General features: G+C 49.2%; 1 protein-coding gene across 2 annotated transcripts in view; it reads left to right on the forward strand.

The window, feature by feature from the left end:
• LOC119329268 (translation initiation factor IF-2, chloroplastic-like) overlaps window positions 1-3,097 on the forward strand; it is a 33,188-nt gene that overhangs the window by 29,254 nt on the left and 837 nt on the right. For both annotated transcript variants that reach the window (XM_037602283.1, XM_037602284.1), the window contains 3 exons: window positions 2,038-2,274; window positions 2,355-2,630; window positions 2,868-3,056. In XM_037602283.1, the coding sequence (XP_037458180.1) occupies window positions 2,038-2,274; window positions 2,355-2,630; window positions 2,868-3,056 (702 nt within the window). The remainder of the gene's footprint in view (window positions 1-2,037; window positions 2,275-2,354; window positions 2,631-2,867; window positions 3,057-3,097) is intronic.

Raw genomic sequence — 3,097 nt, forward strand, 5'->3', positions numbered from 1 at the left:
TTCCCTTCATCCTGCACCGTGAACAGCCAACTTCAGCATGCTGCCAGCGACACCAAGCCAAGCAGCCTGAGTTCATGTCACCACCACCCAATGACAACAAGCGGCTGGACGCAGTTCATGATGTCACACCGTTGCGCTACCGTGCCATTGAAAATGTGATCGGCAGGGCACCTGTTCCTGGACAGGCAGCACGTTAGCTTGTCGACGACACACTGTACCTTGCGCCTGAAGGAGAGCCGAGCTCCTTTGCTGAGGTTGAGCGTGAGCTTGCATGGCGTGCAGCCAGGAAGGAAGAAATAGACGCCCTGGACCAGAACAATACCTGGAAGCTTGTGGACCTACCACACGGTCATCACCCTGTTGGCCTGCGTTAGGTATTCAAATTGAAGAACAATGAGACCGGTGCTGTTGTCAAACACAAGGCAAGGCTCATCGCCAAAGGGTACGTGCAGCAGCCCGGGATCGACTTCAATGAAGTCTTCGCCTCTGTTGCACCCCTCGTGTCTGTTCGCCTTCTTATCTCACTAGCTGCCCATGAGGGGTGGGCCGTCCACCACATGGACGTAAAATCTGCATTTCTAAATGGAGCGTTGGAGGAGGAGGTCTATGTGTCGCAGACGCCTGGGTTCATCGTCACCGGGCAGGATAGCAAGGTGCTGCGCCTGAAGGTGTTATATGACTGCGTCAAGCCCCACATGCATGGAATGCGTGCCTCGGCGCCATGCTGAAGACCCTTGGTTTTGAGCCGAGCGCCCATGAGCACACTGTTTATGGACGCGGGCATGGCAGTGTGCGCCTGCTCATTAGCGTCTATGTCGACGATCTGGTGACCACCAGATCAGACCGTGATGAGATCACCCAAGTCCTGAAAGAAATGAAGGAATTCCTGATGAGTGATCTTGTGCTCCTCTCCTTCTACCTAGGGTACACTGTGTTCAGCCCCAGCCCCAGCCCCCCTCTGCTTCTCTACTTCAACCTATTTCTAACAATACAAGAAACACTCATGTGTATCAAAAATCACCAGGCAACGAGGGATGGCGATTAGCCCAGCGACGACATTGTAACTGGCTTTTTGTTTGGATGCGCGTAGCTGGTGATCGTTCGCCAGGGCCAGGATGGCAAGCGAACGGTGGTGAGGTGGCAGTTTTTACTGCGTTTGGGGGGGTGGGGGGTGGCAGTTTTTAGAAACTGCCATGGCAGTTCTTTCCTTGTATGGCATTTTTCCTTTTTCCCTGGGTCTTTTTTTGCGAAAACTGCTATCCTTCGGATGGAGATCGTGTGGCTCAGAGGTAGTTCGCTGGCAAAACGTTCCTGGGGAACGTCAGCCAGCTAAGATTACCGTTTTGTTTTGTTTTCTCTCTCTTTTTTTTTTAACAGAGAAGCCAACAGCCGATGAACCGTAACAAAGACCAAACTGAGCAACCCGGCGGTGGATCAAGTCGCGATCAAGCCAGGCGACATGGCAGCGGAGAAAATCGGGTCAGGCGGCGACCAAAACAGGTTGCGCGGTGGTCGAATCGGGGCGGCAGCGGCCAACGTAGATCATAGCGTGGGGGGCCATCGTGGATTCGGAAGCGCAGGTGCGAGGAGACATGGCGGCGGGCCTAGACGAGGTGGGTGGCGACCAGGGCCAAGGCAGACAACCAGACTGTATGGGGAGGCAGTGGCGTCGATGTGATGGAGGTGGGCATGGTGGAGATGGGTATGAGGGGCAGCAGCAGCCGGCGTGATGGAGAGAAGCTGGCGTGGCGGGAGAGAAGGGAGCAGCAGCAGCCGGTAGGAGGACGGTGCCACGGCATGCTGGAAGGATCAAAGCAAGAGTTGCACGCGTGAAAAATTTGACCTAGGCTCTAATACCATCTTAGGAAATATGCAACCTGTAGTTCCTGGGGAAAATGGCCAGTATATAAACATGTATGAGTGGTAAATATGCAGGAAGCCCCTCGATACTACGGGGAAAATATGCAGGCCATGCATGAAACATAATATAACTCTACCAATAAGCACCTTAATTTTGTGTTTCTTTATGTTTAACAGATTATTGGCTTGAACAATGTACCCCTTGCTGGTGACGAATTTGAGTCTGTTGATGACCTTGATGTTGCACGTGAAAGGGCAAATGCGCGTGCCGATGCAATGAGAATTGAAAGGATAAATGCGAAAGCTGGGGAAGGAAAAGTCACTCTCTCATCCATTGCAGCTTCCATTTCATCTGGGAATCAAGTAGGGATTGATACTCATGGGTTAAATGTCATACTTAAAGTTGATTTTCAGGTATGCACATTGCTTATAAACATCTGGTTTGAATCTTGTTGTTGCCCACTCTTTCTTTCTAAGTAACTTGATCATGATAGGGTTCAATTGAGGCCATTAGGCAAGCCATTCAAGCGCTGCCTCAAGAAAATGTCTCTTTGAGATTCCTACTTCAAGCTCCAGGAGACGTTAGCCTCAGTGATGTTGATCTGGCTGTTGCTTCGGAAGGAATTGTATTTGGTTTTAATGTCAAAGCTCCAGGGTCAGTTAAGAAATATGCTAAGCAGAAAAGTGTAGAGATTCGATTGTACAAAGTGATCTATGATTTGATAGATGATTTACGCAATGCCATGGAAGGGCTTCTTGACCTTGCTGAGGTAAACAGGCTGTCATTTTTGTACTTTTAAGCCAGTTGCGTAGAAAGCGTCTGAAAAGTCATTGAGGCGTTGTCCTAATTGAGAGGTCAAAAGGTTCTTTGTTTTTGTTGGGATACCATCCATTGAAAGGAATACTTACTCCTAACATCGTAACTGGGTACTTTGGCAATATACTCTGAAGTTAATATTAGTTTCTGTTATTTCGAATGATCATCCTAATATATCTTTCTTTGTCAGGAGGAGGTACCACTCGGTTCAGCCAAAGTTCGAGCTGTTTTCAGTAGTGGCAGTGGAAAGGCAGCGGGTTGCATGGTTACTACAGGGAAAGTTGTGGAAGGCTGCAATGTTCGGGTTCTTCATAAAGGAAAAGAAGTTTATGTGGGTACACTTGATTCCTTGAGACGGGTGAAAGAAACTGTGAAGGAGGTATGCAAAATATGCATGAACCCATAGCATTTGGATGCAGT

The sequence above is a fragment of the Triticum dicoccoides genome, chromosome 7A, assembly GCF_002162155.2.
Source record: "Triticum dicoccoides isolate Atlit2015 ecotype Zavitan chromosome 7A, WEW_v2.0, whole genome shotgun sequence".
In the NCBI taxonomy this organism is placed as follows: Eukaryota; Viridiplantae; Streptophyta; class Magnoliopsida; order Poales; family Poaceae; genus Triticum; species Triticum dicoccoides.